The sequence below is a fragment of the Euphorbia lathyris genome, chromosome 9 (genome assembly GCF_963576675.1).
Source record: "Euphorbia lathyris chromosome 9, ddEupLath1.1, whole genome shotgun sequence".
Classification (NCBI taxonomy): domain Eukaryota; kingdom Viridiplantae; phylum Streptophyta; class Magnoliopsida; order Malpighiales; family Euphorbiaceae; genus Euphorbia; species Euphorbia lathyris.
The window spans coordinates 26,015,238-26,034,235 of NC_088918.1; the positions used below are offsets into that span (position 1 = coordinate 26,015,238).

Sequence of the window (18,998 nt, forward strand, 5' to 3'; positions counted from 1 at the left end):
CAATCGAATCTCGTTAAAAAATTGCTGCAGACCATTCTTCTTCATTTAAACTCATCTGGACATTCGGATCTGAGGCCTTTCTTTTCTTGCAACCACATAGATCTAATCTACGGACAATATGAACATTTTCAGCTATTGCTAAAACCGAAACAAGTATAAAGGAATGAAGAATAGCTAACAGATGTAGATCTGACGAAAAAGGAAATACGATAAAAAATATATAGATTTGAAACCGACTAAAACTTACAAGGACAAAATGCAAATCTGAAATTAAAATTAGACCTAAAACATAGATGTGAGGAGGAAGAAGGAAGAGAAGCTTCCTACTTTCTCATCTAAGTAGATCTAGTTAAAAGGCTACTAAAGAAAGAAAGAGAAAAGTTGAACAGATGAAGGAATGAGGGCGGCGGTGAATGGCGGAGCTTTGGGAAAGAAAGGAGAGGCAGAGCTTTAGAGAGAGAGAGAGAGAGCAAAGGTGTATATGTCTATGTTAAAGTGTCTGCTACCCTCATACCCTCACTACGTTACAAACAAAGTATATATATTTTGTTTTTTAAACCAATAATATAAAAGCACCTCACATCTCATTCTTTTAGAATTTTGTGCGTTTTTACTTGCTACCTTTTATTCCAGTTACTTTTAATTTCTCTTTCTTTTATAATTCGCTAATCGCTTCTCCATTCAAAAATTCATATATTCATTTATCCCTAATTGTTTGTTCATCATTGCTCCGACGACCTAGCCTCCACCAGTCGGTCGATCACTGTTGCCGCTGCTCCTCACCGTCGATTGTCAATGTTGCTGATGTCCGTCTTTACAAATCTATCGTAACTGTTGCTGTTCAATCTGCTTCTTTCTTCTCAAATATCCACTCTCAAGTACACAACAACAGTCACGATATTGTTTTTCTTCAAGAGAACTGAGGTATTTTATCATTCTCTCTCCTTTTGACTCTGTTTTCGTTTCGTTTAACTATCAATGTTTACATATATTGGGGAATTTGGTTGCATGAATTTGTGTCAATGTTTGTAAAATTTCTCAATGCACCTCTTGTTTGGATAATTTCTATTTAAATAATAATCCTATAGAAATGGTTTTCCATTTTTTAATTTAATCTCTGGCAAACATTTTGAAAAGTTGTAACCTTTCACTCTTCAAGTAAACTTACACAGATCAAATAACAAAAACAAGAGACTGTAAAATGAAGTCAATTAAACAAAGAGAGCATTATTGGAAACTTTCTAATTATTTTAGATATTTGAATTTTCGAGAATCTAAATGTTTTAAAAGAAGATAGAACTTACTCTAATGACCATAATTTATAGTGAAATGGATAAAAAAAGGTCAATGATGCATGGTTTTTCAAGTCAAAATCTGTTAAATTTAAAAAAAAATCGTCGACTTGGACTTTCATGTTATAATAATACAAAGTGTATATATTTTTATGTTAAGAAACAGAGTGTAGCGAAGAATGTAATTTAGCCAAGTAAATCAACATAAAGTAGAGACTTCAACTCAAAATGAACAAGATGAACCAAAACTAACAAGTTATATATCATACCTGGATTCAACAAAAGATATGCTTGCTTTGTTTGATAAATATGGCTCATCAAACTTCATTCAAGAATAGCACACAAAACACATTTTAATGTAATTAGTTTAATAACTTGAATTAGTTGCTACCTTCATGTATATCACATCAAATTCTGCAATAGGAGATGACTTTCCTATTGGATTGGCTATGAACAAGTCAACAAAACAGAAGGTATCTATCATTCAACAAATCTCAATCTCTTCTCATAAAAAAACAAATCTCAATCTCAAATCAATCATAGATAGTATTACTTGATCCATCCAGACACTCCTCGCATGAAATCATTATTTAATCACCGAGATTATTGAATTTAAAGCAGTCTTTTAAGCACCGATTTTAGACTTCTCCTGATATTGTTATAGCAGAAGCATTAAATATAGGTGTTTTTACTATATCTAACATACACACCAATAGTTTTAAGTAAAACTGTTGGGGCAATTTCATCATCAAAATTTAATGTACAATTTCCTGCGATGTAATGGGTTTGAATTTAGTTATCAACTAAAGTAAAGAAGAAGAAGACAAATGATTGGTGAATGATGCTTTCTAGATTTTAAATATGATAATTAATTGGAAGAGAAATTGCTTTTGGCAACTGATGTCTTCAATAATTAATAACACTTTCTGATATATCTTCTGATGAGCTAAATCAACAGCAAACAATCAAGGAGTGGTTGTAATCCGGTGCCGCCTCTCTGATGCTAAAGCTAGTAAGATACTTTGGATAAAGTATAAACTTGAAAGTAGTTAATGAGAGAATGTGAATAGTAAAGTATATCGAGCTCTGTTTCCAAGGCTATTTTTAGATGATTACATACCTAAAGTGTAATGCATTTTACACGTGTTAGCTTTTGATTGGGTTCAGTAATGCGCCTTTCCATGTGTAGATTCCTGGTTGGCTTCAAACTCCTTTCCCTTTATGTCATTCGGTAATGTACGATATGATCTAGGGAAAGGGAGTGTACCTTTGAGGCCTAAAGCACCCATTAGTCCACGTTTTAAGCTAGATAACTTCCTATTGAAGCTTTTAAATTGTCGTACAACCCATACCCTTTTAGCTTGTTTTAATATGGGCCATTGGTATACGCCCATATTGTTGTTTCGGTCAGGCCTAGTTATTTTATATCATATCAGATGTCCCTCCATAAGTTTTAAAAGCTCTAGGGCTTCATCATCTGAAGAGATGAGGTCACTTTTGGAAGGCTGATCAAGGATGACGTTTCACTAGTTTCTAATGTGAGCCGTCATTCCCTAGTTTATCATTATTACTTTGGTCTTTGAGAGAAACGAAAAGCCCTTAGAGTAATAAGGGCAAACCAGTCGAGATTATCCTCCTATATATAACGAACAAAATACATTCCATCATTTACCTTTTGATTTCACCTTCTTCTCTACAACCAATCTTGTAAGTTTCTCCATTTTCTTCTTATTTTACTTTTCTTTAATTTTTCTTCCATGGCTCCAAAATCACGAAAAGCTTCTTCTAGGAAACTCCCCATTTTGAAGAAAACTCAAGCCTATTCTTCTCAAAACCCAAAAAAACTATTGTGTAAGTCTACAAAGTGAACTTGAAGGTTCTGCTCAACCTTCCACTATAACCCCAAAACTTGTTACCAAAACATGATGACCAATTTTCGTGATTAAAGAAGATGATTATCACCCTTTCATATGAGAATGAACGAGCTAATCAACCACCATCTGGAAAACTTGGCATTTTTGCCCAATACCTATAGTGCGAAATGAGATTTCCCCTACCTAGAGGAGCTATGGTTGTTTTAAACGAATTCAACTTGTGTCATTGGCAAATTTTACCCAACTCATGGCTTCAACTTCTCATGTTCAACAAAGTTTGCATTGATTTAGATGTTGATTTGATCAGACTATTGTTTCAGCACTTCTGGCATCATGTGAATAAGGGGGATGAAGACATGTTTTATTGGTCTATCCATACTTCTCGACATCCTTTTTTAGAAAAGAAGATACAAAGTGTAAAAACTTCAAGCCAAAGTGGTTTTGGATACAACCGATGGTGCATTCCTGAATAACCCATATGTTTGAGGCTTTCCCTTCACCATGAAGTGGAATGAAGCTCCCACGAGTTTGGCTTCGTGGAAACCTACCAACATATTAAGCTCAAAAGAGAAGGATGAAGCCGAATTGATTGAATCCCACAACTTCAAGTGGATATATCGTGGCTTCACTGGTTTTATGAGCAAAAGAGGAAATATAGTATATCTGGGCTTAAGAAAATTCAAAAGAGTAAAAGGCAATATTCTTTCCTTGTTTTAATTTTTTATTTTGCTTAATGTGGGTAATTCTGATCCAATGTCTATTTGTGCACAATTCACAGCCCAGATCAAGGCTTTGACCGTTACTCAAAATCCTTCAAATACTATCGTTGCTTCAGTTGTTCTTGCCACTACTGAAGGGACGAATGTCGTACCTGAGGCTGAATTAAATGGGTAGGACATGATAGATGTTTATCCTGAAGTTCAAGTTGATCAGACTCTTACTGTCAAAGTGCATGACAAAGATGCAATTGAAGTTCCTCTTATTTCTTCTATTGGCATAATAGAAAATGAAGGTGGGACTGAGAATCCCTTTATCCCTGCCAATGTCGTATCAAGTCCACTTTTGCCCCTCCAGAATGAACTTGCTGGGGTGAACGAAGAAGCCCTTCTATCATTCAATGAGTTTGCCGGTACTCCCTTCCTTCACGAAGAGGAGCAACAACTCGAAACTCAGTTAGTGGTTTCGCTACCTTCATCTCCCACAGTTGATAATGCCATGCAAACTTTGCTAAAAACCAAGGCACCTCTTCCTAATAGCTTCCTCAATCTCACCATGCAGCTGCGAATAACTGCATCATGTTTTCTCCGATTAGTGAGGGATCCATCTATTCGGATTCTGATGTTTTCGAAACGGTAGAATGGATGAAGCTGGAATAGTTGAGTAAGGAGGATCTTATATCTCGACTTCGACGCTTCTAACAGATTCAAATTCATACTACTGAAAACTCCAAACTCACTAGAAAGTAATGAAGGGTGGCAGAAATAGATTTTACCCCTTCAGAAGAGCCTGTCCTGAAGCATTTTAGAATGTACAAATAAGAATTGGCAAGGAATACGAAAAACAAAGCTCTAGTTGAGATCGGTACTGAAACCATGAACCAAGTTACTCCTGATGTCAGCCAGTAAACGATAGATGCATTCGACCAGTATGATCGACCAAAGGTAACTTTATTTTTCTCAGCCTTAAAATTATTTCCTTTTAGTCTTCGATTACAAATGAAAAGAAGTCTTACTTGCCTTTTTTTGTGCGTTATGGTGTAAACCCTATGGGGAGAATCTGAGCATTCGAATTACCATTATTGCCGAAGACATAACCCGATTGGCAATCTTGCTGGATGATTCCGAGCTGTTCCAGCATGTATCTACGTATACCGCGATTAGAACTACCATAGAGCACAAAGTCGCAATAAGCTTTTTGCCCTCTTTCCCTGTTTTTGATATATTTTTGCAATTATTGACATTTGTTATTTTATAGGACATTTCTTCTACTTGGATATTGTGCTATCAATATTCCAATTTGATTGAGTGTTATCATTATCAACGAGAAGAGTTGAACAATCAGACTGGTTTTACCAATAAGGCACCTACCCAAGTAGATCAACAGTGTCAAGAGTTAGTTGATGAAAAAAAAAAACTGGCTGAAGAATCCAAGTCAGCGGAGGTCAAAGCTAAACGCAAAGAAAAAATTGCTCTTTAAAAATCCCAGGGCATCACTAACTTGGAAAACCTGATTCGAGACAAGGACCTACTCATAAAGAATTAATTAAGAAGTCTTTAGACTGTTCAAACCGAACTTGACGCTACTAAGAAAGAGTCAGATAACCCTTTGAGTGCCCGAAACAAATTTGAGGCTGATATGTATGCCCTTAAAAATAAGGTTGATGACCTAGAAGCTGAATTGGGTCAGGCACAAACTGAAAATTTCAAGGAGAAAGATAACTTTATATTTTTAAAAAGGGTTTGACTATTGCTCAATAATCAAGCTCCTCTCTTTGGGAAAAAGTGGAGTTGTTAGAGACGAAAAAGCAAACTTCCGCAGTTGTTTTCAATTCGTCCATAGAGGAATTGAAAGAGCAAATGAACTGCATATGTTACTAAATAAGCTCAAAACTTAGGACTCATTCGGGCTTTGAAGTTTATGGTACTTTTTTTATGTACCCTAAAAATAACTTAGCCTGATGCTGATTTCCACTTCTGGGTTGATTTACTACCGCCTGAAGAGGCGGATGATGTTATAGAGGTGCTTTTACCTAGCGAATTCATGGATCCTTTTTTTTAACTTTTCGTTATTCATGCTTTTTACTGAATATTACTTTATACGGGACTTATTGAAATTTATAAAAAAATATATTTCTGTGTTTTACTTTTATAATGATTATGTATTTGCATAAATGTCAAATAAGCTTTTAGTATCTATTTTAGAATGCATCGAAAGGATTAGCCTTTAGTGTAATAAAAAAAAGATTCTAATTGAGATTTTTAATGAAAGAAATCAGTCTTTATTCTGAAAATTACAAATTAGTCCCTAATAGAAATGCTGAAATACCACTCTCCATTTGCCTATAAATATGAAGGTTTTCTTACATTTAGATTCAAGGAAAAAGCTTGCAAATTTGAAAGAGCATAATACTTAATTATTGGAAAAAATTCATTTGTGTTCTTCCATTTACATTCCCTTCCCGGTGAGGCTAAAAGAAGAGAGTAATTAAAATTATTTTTACCATTCTATCATTTTTGTAAGAAAGATCAAATCTGTAGCTTGAGTATTTAAGTTCTCACTAGTTTCTTAGGAAAATGTAGGTTCTTAAACACCCGAAAGCTTAATGTTGTAAATTTCTCAATTGTGCATGTAAAAATTGAGGGGTAAGTTTCTCAAACACTCAAGAAATTTGAGAGAAGTGAATATCGTGGAGATATTTACTTGGGTAGTTTTGAAGTTGTAAAAGTTTCACATGCTTGATTATTGCCATGTAAAAGAATCGCAGTGGAAAATCTCAAGAGGTTTTCTCGGAGACAAGACGTAAATCGTAGTTGTCGAACCTGTGTAAATCGCGTGGCTAACATTTTCTATCCATACTCTTTTAATTACTGTCTTTATATTTTATACAAATGTTTCATTGTGATTAACTTGTATTATATTTGCTTAACAACATTTCAAAGACAATATTTAATATCTTCTACTAAAAAATATTTAATTTACACATTAATTTAATTCCGCAAATATTTTAAAAGTACAAATTAATTTTATTGAGGATATTTTTTATTAAGTAAAAAATATAATTTTTAAAAGGGTATTAAATAATATTTACCCAATTCTAATCTTTATATAGTCATATTGGATCAAAATACAAATTCTCTAGCTAGCACGCATCTGAAACTTAGGCCTTGTTTTTTTTTTGGTAGAAACAGGAAAAGAAAAGGACAAAAACCAAAACAAAGAAACCTAACCTGGGATAAGCCTAGGGAAGCTAACCCCAATCCTATCTTCTAAAAGAAGAGAAGTGAGAAAAATAGGAGGATCCGAAAGGGTTGTGACGCCCAACATCCCCTCATGACCAGCCGCTGCCAAGCGATCCGCAACCCGGTTCTGCTCTCTGAAGATATGGCTGAACTTTATGAACTTAGGCCTTATTTGATAAACCACTTAATGACTTAAATTAAAATATTAAACACTTATTTAATTTAAGTGCATTTGATAACAATTATTTCTCCACCACTTAAATTAATAAATTAAGTTAAAAAACACTTATTTTGGTAAGTCAAAATATTTAACTTAACATTTTAAGTTAAACATTGTCAACTAATATTTTTATAATAATTATATCACTCAATATTTTCAGCACTTATAATATTCAGCACTTAAAATTCAGTACTTATTTTTTCAACACTTAATTTTAAGCTTTATCAAACAGCACCTTAGTGACCATATGTATAATTCATTTCAGCTTTGTAAATCATTAGAGATAATATCATTTAGAATTCAGTAGAATTTTAACTTTATTTTAAGTCCAATTTAAACTATTTTTCCTACTTACTCACTTCTTGATTTGCGATATAAGTTTGTCTTTTTTGTTATTAATTAATATATTTGTATCGTTTTTAATGCTAAAAGTTGTGTATTTCATATTTCAGTTTTGTTTAAATAGTCTAATTATCTATACTTTTTAAGCTAAGATAAGAGAGTTTTAGATTGATTTGGAGTTGAATTAATAAAAAAGGATTTAGTATTAGAGTATATCTAGTGGGGGTAATCTTTTTGTTACTTTTTTAAAAGAGTTGTTACCAACCGAGTAGTGAGGCCGTTACCTAATTTAGTTTGTAACTAAAATTGGTAGCACCATTCTCTCTTCAGATTAGGGTAAATTACATATGTGGTATACAACCTTTACCTATTTTCACATTTTGGTGTACAACCTTCTGATAACCTCCCACTAAAGTGTACAGCCGATAAAACTGACCGGTCAATCCAGTCAACATACCAAATCATCAATTTTTAACCAATTTTCTAATGAAAGTGTGACCCACTCATCTTCTTCAACCTTATGAATTCATCTTTATTTTCTCTCTCCTCCATTTTTTTTTTTTTTTGGTCAAATATCACTTCTCTCTCTAACTCTCATTTTCACTTTCTCCCTTTAACTCTCCTCTCTCTCTCTAATTCTCCCTTTCTCTCTCTAATTCACATTGACAAAAAGAGAATTACACTTCCAGAAAACTCTCAAAACTGAAAGAGATACAAATCTGTGTTTCTTCTGTGGGTAGTCATATTGTACTTGCGAAACTTGATTTGCAATTGAAGCCTTCTGGTCATTGAGTGTGTTGGTTGCTACAGTTGATTCTTATTTGTTCCTCAGTTGTGCTGCTGCTGCATGGTGGTTGTCTTTTTGTGGTAGCAAAGAATTTCAAGTTCAAGATTTGAAGTCTAGAATAATCTTATATTCTGTTTAAAATTCCTGTGAGAGTCGCATCTGTGTTCGAGAATGGTTTGTCTTAATTTTCTCTTAGACACTAGTAATTTCAATCAGCACGATAATGATATCATCTCAACCAGTGTCATTGGTGCTGGCAATTTTGGAGGCTACTTCCATTTTTGCATCAGTTGCTTGGTTTTTTATTTGATTCATAGTTTTTCTCTTAATGAATGCAGGTGTTGATTTTGTTTTTTTTGGTGAGGAAGAAAGAGGGGGTTTTAATTTTTTGAGGAGAGGGAGATTTGTGATGGGACGTAAAAAGGGTTGAGTGAATGAATGATGGATTAAATTTGCAGAGATAGAAAAGAGAAAATAGCGGTGGCTGCGGAGAAGAGTTGTGATTTTTGGTTTATAAATTTACATATCATTACCTATATAAATTACATTTTTGGTTTATAAATGTTTGGGGTGGAGGATTTCAAGTCGTTTAATTTAGAGTGAGGGATAGAGGACTTAGAGAGAGAAATAGAGGAGTTAGAGAGAGAAAGTATTTAGAGAGAGAATGGAAAAGATGGAGAGAGGGCAAGGAAGAAGATAAGGTTATTTAAGTAATTATACAAAGAATATGGGTATTTTAGTAATTAGATAAATGGGTCTCATTCTTTTAAATGAATATGATAAAAAAAAATGCTGATGTGGCGCGTTGACTTCGTGTTGACCGGTCACAATTACCAGCTGTACACTTTAGTGTGAAGTCACTAGAAGTTTTGTACACTTTAGTGTGCAAAATTGAAGGTTGTACACCAAAGTGTGAAATATGGTAAAGGTTGTACACCACATATGTAATTTACCCCTTCAGATTATTTAGAATTAGTCCCTTAAAACTTTTTTAGTCTCTTAAAAGTTTATTTTAACATCTCAAAAGTCTATTTTAATCCCTCAATCTATTTTTTTTATTGCATTTTAATATTTTTTTTATTTTAGTCCTTCAATCGTTTTTTTTTTCATTTCAATTTTTTTTTCAAACTATTTTGTTGGATATATTTTTTTATAGAATTAATAATAAATATTAAATAAATTATTGTGTTGGGTAAAAATTATTAATTGTATGTTAATTGAATGAAAATATAGTGTTCTATGACAAATGGACCCTACTAAAATTGGAAGTAACAAACCTTTCGAATGATGTGTTATTTAAGGGTATTACTTTTGTTTAGGTGGAAATGGTAAGAAATAAAGTTTGTTACTTAGAGCATTTCCAAGAGACTCTTAATCCACTCTCTAAAAATAATATAAATAATTGACTCTTAGTGATTTAAGAGACACTAAGACATATCATCTTCAACAATAATCCTTATATTCACTCCTTATTTATTATTTTATCATTAAAATTATTAATTGTTGTTATATTTACTAGTAGTGTGAGGAGAGAGACTACTCAATAATAAATTATTAATAAAAAATGAATTAATAGACACTAAGAGGTGGAGAGAGACTCTCTATTAATAGAGAGGATTAAGAGGCTCTTAGTGATTTGAGGAGCCACTAAGAGGCTGTTGGAGCTAATTTTTCATTCTTTGTCCTCAAATTTTAACTTAAGAACCAATGTAAGAGGCTGTTGGAGATACTCTTACCAATATAGATGCTCTTAGTAATAGTGGAGCTATTGAGTGTCACTTATTTAATTCAGATGGAGAGAAAAAGTCTATAGTATTAACTTTTAGCACCGTAATGGATCGAGGTTAATAATTACATGATTTGAGATGAGGTTGTTGCTTACTTGTCCATGTTCATAGCCCGGGCTGGCCCGAGCCCATCAGACTTTTATATAAAAATGATTAGCCCAGGTCCAGACCAGCCCGCTGTTAGGGTTCGGGTTCAAAAATCAAATCCCAAGTTCAGTCCATATAAGCCCATCTAAATATATATGTATAATTTTTACTAATAAAAACTAGGAAAAAGTACAAAAATAAACCTTGTGGTTACATCTATTTTCGATTGTAGCTTTGCGGTTTAAAAATTTATAAAATAGTATCTTGAGGTTCATTCCGTTAGCAAACACATACCAAATTGACTAACGGTGTTAAAAGTCAAAAGGAAAAGAATTAATTTGGTCTTTATATTTATTTATTTGATAAATTAAACCCCCTTATTATCTAATTATCACAAACAAACCCCAAAATTAAAAATAAAAATCAAATACACCTTTTTCTCTATCTCTCTCTAATTTCTTATTCTTTTCCTCCTTCTCTCTCTAAAAATACAAAATCATTCTAGTTCCAGTTGATCATTCCATCTCTTGAGCTACTTTGTTGATTTAATTATATGCTGTTCAATTTGGTCTCTTCTTTGTCCTCTCTCACCTCTTATCTCCATGCTCTCGCTCACACTCCTTTCCGCCTCTCCCACCGGGCTTTTTCTGTCTCTACTTCTTACGAAGAAATGAGCCGCCGTCTCTGGTTCTGAAATGCAGAAAACTCTCCGCTGGTATGACCTCGTTGGCTTCGGCATCGGCGGTATGGTTGGTGCCAAGGGCGGAGCCAGCCCAGAGCCCGGGGGGCCGAAGCCCCCCCGGCCACCGGCTCCGCCCTTGAGTGTTACTTTTGTTCCGTCTAGCCCCCTCTAAAATTGATATATATTTAATCTAGGGAAAAGTACAAAAATAAACCTTGTGGTTACACTCATTTTCGAACAACACCCATGTAGTGACTAACGGTGTTAAAAGTCAAAGAGAAAAGAGTTAATTTAGTCCTCATATTTATTTATTTTTATAAATTGACCCCCTTATTATCTAATTATCACAAACAAACCCCAAAATAAAAAATAAAAATCAAATATACCATCTTCTCTATCTTTTTTTAATTTATTCTTTCTCTCTTCTCTCTCTTCATTTCTCTCTCTAAAATAAATAAATTGGTTGACTTATTCTCAACATCACTTAAATCCCCATCTTCAATTTCCTCACCTCGAATTGGAGGACTCCCTGGTTGTTATGAACAATCAAAATGTATCAGCAAGTAATTAGTTATCAGAACAACCACCAACAGTGAGAACTTGAATGAATTTTTATCCAAAGGACTATGCAGAAACAGGTCAGCGTTTGGATAAACCTTTAAAACATTCCCCACAATCGACGGTCCAGTAAGCTCAAATCTCCTAGCTCCACCAACTAAACACACAACGATCTTCCGGCCGTCTAATTCGTAAACCGGCGGAGGAGTGGAAGAATCGGCGGTAGTCCAATTGAAGAAAAACGATGCGACAGGGGCAAAAGCGGTGGGGAAAGTAGAAATAGGAATAGAAGAAACACAGATATAAACGAGGAGAAAGAAAGCAGGAAGAATTAACAAGAGAAATCTCCAATCAAGATCGGAGAAGCGTCTGATAACAGTCATGGAGAATTCTTGTGAACTGTTTTTCTTCAGAATCTGGTCAACGCCGTTGTATTGTAGTCCGATTTCAACTTTGCCGGTGGTCGGATAACTAATTACTTACTGATACATTTTGATTGTTCATAACAACCAGGGAGTCCTCCAATTCGAGGTGAGGAAATTAAAGATGAGGATTTAAGTGATGTTGAGAATTTATTTATTTTAGAGAGAGAAATGAAGAGAGAGAAGAGAGAAAGAAGAAAAAAAAAATAAGAAATTAAAAAAAGATAGAGAAAATGGTATATTTCATTTTTATTTTTTATTTTGGGGTTTGTTTGTGATAATTAGATAATAAGGGGGTCAATTTATAAAAATAAATAAATATAAGGACCAAATTAACTATTTTCCCTTTGACTTTTAACACCGTTAGTCAATTTGGTATGTGTTTGCTAACGGAATGAAGTACATGGTACCACTTTGCAAATTTTTAAACCACATGGGTGTTGTTCGAAAATGAGTGTAACCACAAGGTTTATTTTTGTACTTTTCCCTTTAATCTATGTAGTATTAGTTCAATATTATAAAGTGGTTGAGTTGGTTAACACTTTATTTTAAGGTGAGAGGTCATGGGATCAAACCACACCAATCTCATTTTTGTTTTATTTGAACTTTATTTTTCAACTGGATTCTTTATTGTTTTATTTGAATTTATTTTTATTATATTTATTTTTTTAAGAATTTATTATCTCTTTTCTATAAAAAAAATTCAATTTCTTACTTTTGAAACTCAATTAACTTAATTTTTGAATTAAATTTTATGAAATTATAAAAAAATTATAGCTAAAAATAAAAAAAAACTGTGAAATGTTATAATTTTTAGCCAACATACCAAAATGATAAAGTTTCAGTGTGCTGGAAGCTTAAAAAATTTTTGTCCAGCCCTGACGGGCTAGACTTCAAAAAATTACTCCTAATAGTCTGACTAAAATTAGCCCCCCAATTGTCGATTCCTGGCTCCGCCATTGGTTGGTGTCGGCGTTTTTGTCACCATCGGCCGTGCTAGTCGTCTTTATGCCGGTCCTTCTGTTGTCCTCTCTTACGCCATTTCTGGCCTTTGTGCTCTCCTCTCCGCCTTTTGCTACATCGAATTCGTCTTCGACATGCCTGTTGCCGGTGGCGCTTTTAGTTATCTCCGTATCACCTTCGATCTGTTCTGTTCTCAATAAATATAATTAATTAATTATTATATTGAATTTAAAGAAAATGTATTTTGTTAAAATAAAACAGGAGAGTTGGCTGCTTTGTTAACCGGAGCAAATCTGATAATGGACTATGTGATGTCAAACGCGGCAGTTGCTAGGAGCTTCACCGCGTATTAGGTGCAGCAATTGGCATGTCCGCATCAAAATGGAGGGTTGTGGTCCATTCAATTTATTTGTTGAATTGATTTTGTATTTTTTAGGGAGAGAAAGAGAGAAAGAAGAAGAAAAATAAGAAATTAGAGAGATGGAGAAGAAGGTGTATTTGATTTTTATTTTTAATTTTGGGGTTTGTTTGTGATAATTAGATAACAATGAGATTTAATTTATAAAATAAATAAATATAAGGACCAAATTAATAATTTTCCTTTTGACTTTTAACACCGTTAGTTAATTTAGTATGTGTTTGCTAACGGAATGAACCTCAAGGTACCATTTTGTAAATTTTTAAACCACAAAGCTGCAATCGAAAACAGATATAACCACAAGGTTTATTTTTGTACTTTTCCCTAAAAACTAAATTTGTACTTAAAAATAAATATTAATATTTAAATATTTAAATTTATTAATTAATATTAATAGATGGATCGAGCTGGACCGGTCCGTGCTATTTTTATAAATTTCATACCCACCCAAAATATAGGCGGATTTTAACTGGCCTGGATCGGAGGATAATTTTTATTGTACAAGCCCGATTCAAGGGACATGGGTCTGAACAGGCTGGGTGGATATCCGAACATGTGAGCAAGCCTACTTATCAATTTTTCATTTCAAAGTAATGTTATTCTATTTTTGTTACTTAAAAAAAAATTAAACTTTGTTTATAACTGGAGCCAAAACGTTAAGAGGTTCTGTTATATATGGAAAATAAATTAAATAATATTTGCAATATTTTTTTTCCTACTAACTTAGAAATATAAAATGAAAATTCTATTCTTACCAAAAAAAATAAAATAAAATGAAAATTCTATTGAGAAATTGTTAGTTAATATGTATTTTTCTAGTTTGTAGTGGTAGATTAGTTTGACTGCGGCAAATGCTAAATAAATGGATCATAGAAAACATATAAAAATTGAAAATTTGATTTTTGTACAATGTTTGATAAAAATTTAAAATTAAGTGTCGATTTTAAATTTTTATTATTATAAACAATTAGTTTTGTTTTAAAAAAAAGATAATTGTTTTATTTATAAAATAAAAAAAGTAATTTTTTATAGTTAAAAAAAAAAAAGCTCACAACTCACTATGAACTGGGTAAATGTAGCAATAGTTTAAAAAAGACCGTGTCTGGTTATAAAACAACAAGTGCCGAATTTAAATAAATTAAATATTTTTACTTATTGTAATAAGTGAGTTCTTGCCCCCAAACCCTAGTTGCTGCGGCTCTCACAACATGGCCGTCGGGTACTCTCTTTCTCACCTCTCTCTTCTCTATCTTTCTCTGTATTCTTCGAATGATTGTTGTATTTTCGTTCTTTCAGGAAGAACAAGCGTATTTCTAAGGGAAAGAAGGGAGGCAAGAAGAAGGCGTAAGTTGATTCAAACTGACCTTATCCTTTTGTTTTGGCTAGATTGTCTGTGCAATCGCCGTTATCTATATCGCTGTTATAAACGTCTTCGTTCGATACAGAATTTGTTTAATTTAAAGGTGAAGTCGTTATTTTAAGTATGTGAGGGATTGGATCTAATACATTTCTGATTGAGGAAGGATTTTTGTGTATATCAGCTTTATATATTTGTAACTTGATTGTTTATGGTTTTGTTGAATTGATTATTTGTGATGGTGAAACAGAGCTGACCCTTTTGCTAAGAAGGACTGGTATGACATCAAGGCACCTTCTGTATTCACTGTCAGAAGTGTTGGCAAAACCCTTGTGACCAGAACCCAGGGGACCAAGGTTTCTATCTCCTGCCTCCATTTGTTCTTTTTCTTTACTGTGTAGATGTGCTTGCTGTGATTTATCTGTATTTGTTCATTTTGTTTGCCCATGCCTAACAATATGCTGGTTGTAAGGAAAATTGAATTCTAAACATGTCAAATTGTATTCTAGCAATAGAATTGTCCTCTTGGTTTTCAATGTAATCATTCCTATATAGGGTATTAAGGCGTGCTGTGGAAGAGTTTTCATTTAGAGGAGCGACTCATGAAGGGAACAAGTGTTGTATTTGTTGTTACACGTGACAGTTAATAATACCCATAATGTGATGTAAGATGCTAATTCTATGTGATTCTTAGCATTGCTTAAATTTTAAAGGAACATTGCCCACCACAGTCAGCCTATTTTGTTAAACAAGTAAATAATAAGAGAGAATGTGTTAAAGTAGCATAAATATTACAGGCCAGCACTTGTGTCATGTTTATTCTTTTACAGAATGCTGATGATTCAGTATATTTAAGAATGGCTTTTCAGATAGTAAATTATTTTGATTTCATCTTTGTTCAAATATGTTTATTCACATATGCTGTTTATTGCTTATACAGATTGCTTCAGAGGGGCTGAAACATAGAGTTTTTGAAATATCTTTGGCTGATCTTCAAAAGGATGAGGATCATGCCTACAGGAAGATTCGCCTTAGAGCGGAGGATGTTCAAGGGAGGAATGTGCTGACAAACTTCTGGGTAGGTGGCATTGCGAGAACAATTTGATTGCAGTAGGACAGGCAATGTTTCCATGTGTCAAATAAAACTTATCTTTCTCCACTTTCAGGGCATGGACTTCACTACAGACAAGCTGAGGTCACTAGTGAGAAAATGGCAGACTCTCATTGAAGCTCATGTCGATGTGAAGACTACAGATAGTTATACTTTGAGGTTGTTCTGTATTGCTTTCACCAAGAGACGTGCAAACCAGGTCAAGAGGACTTGCTATGCACAGTCCAGTCAGATCCGCCAGGTTTATATTTCACCTTGATTTCTAGCTGTTTGCTGTTGTGCCATTGTATATGTTAACTCATGGGTCATGTTGTATTTCCTTTCAGATTCGCAGAAAGATGAGAGAGATTATGATTAATCAAGCTGCATCATGCGACTTGAAAGAACTGGTAGCAAAGTTCATCCCTGAGATGATCGGTAGGGAGATTGAGAAGGCAACTTCTAGTATATACCCTCTGCAAAATGTCTACATCCGAAAAGTCAAGATCCTCAAGGCTCCCAAGTTTGATCTTGGAAAGCTGATGGAGGTATGTTTCAATAGTATTCTCTCTTGTTTTAATGATTGAATTTTTAATCGTAACCAGTTAATGCTAAACCTTGTGATTGAATAAACACACGCTTGTTGTTGTTGATGTGTAGGTTCATGGTGACTACTCGGCAGATGATATTGGCGTGAAATTGGACAGGCCTGCTGACGAAGCAATGCCAGAGGCAGAGACTGAGGTTGTCGGTGCAGCCTAAGCATATTTTGTTTTAGGTTTCACAATCTTTTCAATTTTCAGCCTTTGTATTGGATTTGAGCATCAAGTACTTAGAAATTTTGCCTTATTATCTTTCATATTAAGATTGAGATGCAGAACTACAATGGTCTTCATACGTGTATGACCTATATGTGTGTTTTCTTAGATATTTTAATAGTTAATTAACTTTTTTTTTTGGCCATCCATGCCTCATTTAGCTGGTGAGTTTAGCAGTTTCCAGTGAAGCATTCTACTGTTCTTTTTCCACTAAGCATTACTGAAATTTGTGTGGATAATTAGCCAGGAAAGTTTGCATTTGCTGTTGGCATTCTATAAGTGGCAACTGCATTGTGTTCTTTCTTCCCTATCAGATGAGTTTTCTACAAAATGCTATCATATCTGTTGACGAATCCACAATGCTCAAAAGTGAGTTCTTTTATATTATTTTTTGAACTAGTTGAAAAGAATATAGTTGAAAATTTCAAGTAACATGAGCCACTGCAGACATAGAGCAGTTCAGAGAACTACTGAAAGGTCGTCCTCTCTATATGTGGAAATCAAAATGAGTTGCGAATAATATTTGTGTTTTTACTTCCGTATCAGGCATGGACTTATAAGGATACTATATCCGTATTAAGACATCGATCAATTGACTGAATGCCATGCTTAACCTTTGACGTTTCTACTTCCCATTCTACTTTGGTGTTTGGCGTGTATGATCGTGTTCAGTTTGATTTATAAACGAGTCGAGTTTGAACACGACAAAACTTGGTTCGAAAGTTCACGAGCAGACTTGATTATATGTTATATAATCAAGTTTGATTATAATGTGCAGTGCAAGCTTATTTAAATATTATTTTAATAAAAATATTTTATAAAAAGGAAATGTAAAACTACATATTTTGTGTGGAATTTTAATTTTTGAAGGTTTTAAATCTATGTGGTTTTGTGTTAAAAAATTTCAAATGAAAAACAACTATATTTGTTGGTAAAATTTATGAACAGAATTGACGAGTTCGTGAATTGTTCACGAACAAGATGTCAAACTTCACTGCTGATCTTCATGTTTGGCTCTTTGAAAACTTGAACTGCTACTTTGTGCTAGATGCCTAAGTTGGGTTGGATTCATTGGAACATCCGAACATGGGTTGGTGGAAGCTCAATACAAACGGGGCTTGCAAGGGTAATCCCGGGATGACCTGTGCAGGGGGCTCATAAGAGAGATGAATGGATGTTGGTGTGGTGTCTTTGGACTGAATATTGCCTCATGTACTTCTACTGTTGCTGAGATTTGGGGTTTTTATTTTGGTCTATAGCTAGCATGTGAAAAGGACCTCAAAAAGGTGGTTATAGAGCTTGACTCCAAAGTTGACCGGTTGGCGTACTTACTCATGTTTTTTTGGGTTGCCATGAGTTTGATGCGACTTTTACAGACTTCCAAGAAATCCTTTCAAATGATTATCGGGGTCTGTCCGTAGTAAAAGTTATAAAGATATAGTTTCGTGTCTCTTATTTTTTTATTTGTTGGTATGGGCTTCTTTCCTTTTTTATCTAACCAACAAAAAAAAATGAAGCATCAATTAATAAAGGGCTAATTACAAATTTAGTCCAATTAAGAGGGGTCATTTATATATCTAACCCACTTTGTTTCCATCTTACCAAATTAGACCATTTCATCCATTTTGTATTTTGGACAAAATTACCCTTAGTTCTATTGATCGATGGATCTGCTCCTGCTTATTCTTCTTCCGCTTCATCTTCTTCTTCTGGTTCTCCTCCTTCTTCTTCGGTTCATCTTCTTCGATTTCCGATATCAATCGTTAGCGATTTTTGAAGTATTATGTTCAATTTTCCGTAGAAATTGTATGATTTTAGTTTATACGTCTGCTTTCTCGCTGGTCTTGCCTCTTTCTTCATCTGTAATGGTATTGTTTCAATTTTCTATATTTTCCACCATTTTTCTCCATTATTGTCGCATTTGTGACGAAATTTGTCGCATTTTGTCACAAATGCAACAACAGTTGTCGCACATCGTCGCAAATGCGACAATACTTGTCGCAGATGCGACAACTCTTGTCGCATTTGCGACGAAATGCGAAGAGTTGTCGCATTTGTGACGAATACGACAACTGTTGTCGTATTTGTGACGAAATACGACAAATTTCGTCACAAATGCGATAACAATGGAGAAAAATGGTGGAAAATTAAGAAAATTGAAACATACCATTATAGATGAAGAAAGAGGTAAGACCAGCGAGAAAAGCAGGCATATAAGTTAAAAATATACAATTTCTATGGGAAATTAAACATAATACTTCAAAAATCGCTAACGATTGATATCAGAAATCGATCCATCGATCAATAGAACTAAGGGTAATTTTGTCCAAAGTGGATGAAAT

At 33.9% G+C, this 18,998-nt stretch overlaps 1 protein-coding gene across 1 annotated transcript; it reads left to right on the top strand.

Annotated features, from left to right (window-relative positions):
* The first annotated feature begins 14,475 nt into the window (after positions 1-14,475).
* LOC136206443 (small ribosomal subunit protein eS1y-like) lies at positions 14,476-16,801 on the top strand. The gene is made up of 7 exons (XM_065997501.1): positions 14,476-14,610; positions 14,688-14,735; positions 14,999-15,104; positions 15,689-15,826; positions 15,915-16,100; positions 16,186-16,386; positions 16,499-16,801. The coding sequence occupies exons 1-7, from the start codon at positions 14,600-14,602 to the stop codon at positions 16,598-16,600; spliced, it is 792 nt and encodes a 263-aa protein (XP_065853573.1). The 5' UTR covers positions 14,476-14,599; the 3' UTR covers positions 16,601-16,801.
* Positions 16,802-18,998: the final 2,197 nt, after the last annotated feature.